This window comes from Limulus polyphemus, unplaced genomic scaffold (assembly GCF_000517525.1).
Source record: "Limulus polyphemus unplaced genomic scaffold, Limulus_polyphemus-2.1.2 Scaffold41316, whole genome shotgun sequence".
NCBI lineage: Eukaryota > Metazoa > Arthropoda > Merostomata > Xiphosura > Limulidae > Limulus > Limulus polyphemus.
The window spans coordinates 1-474 of record NW_013706926.1 but is presented as its reverse complement, the minus strand read 5'-3'; the positions used below and the strand labels follow the sequence as shown (position 1 = coordinate 474).

The 474-nt window shown below is 40.5% G+C and overlaps 1 protein-coding gene across 1 annotated transcript; it reads left to right on the top strand.

Annotated features, from left to right (window-relative positions):
* Nucleotides 1-6: 6 nt before the first annotated feature.
* LOC111084420 lies at nt 7-468 on the top strand (the record flags this gene model as incomplete). The annotated part of the gene is made up of 1 exon (XM_022381130.1): nt 7-468. A coding segment is annotated over one exon (462 nt), but the record flags the coding sequence as incomplete, so codon positions are not given.
* Between the last annotated feature and the right edge of the window lie 6 nt (nt 469-474).

Genomic DNA, 474 nt, shown 5'->3' with positions numbered 1-474 from the left:
GTGCAATATGATGAAACAGGCAATGCCCAGGACAAGAAACAATGTGATGTTTTGGTTCGTTTCTGGAATGATCAAAAGGGAGAGATAAGTACTGTGTTTATTAAAAGTCTGATGTTTGGCCATGCTAGAGGTGACACGGTAAGCGATGCCATACCAGAAACACTCGGTGAGACAGACTATGAATTACCAATACAGCAGCTGATAGCTTTAGGAAGTGTTGGTCCAAATGTGAAGACTATTTGGAAAAACATTAATGATCACAAGAAAGCATTAGGCTTTGCTGGACTTACTCCCTTTGTACCATGCACTTTACATGTTGTACACAACTCATTTAGAAAGGGTCTCAACGCATATGGTGAAGATGCTGAACAGCTATCAGTCGATCTCTTTCAGTGGTTCAAATCTCACATCAGCCAAAGAGAGGATTATGCATTCACATTAGAGGAACTAGGGCTGGATGAAGAGTTATTTGTT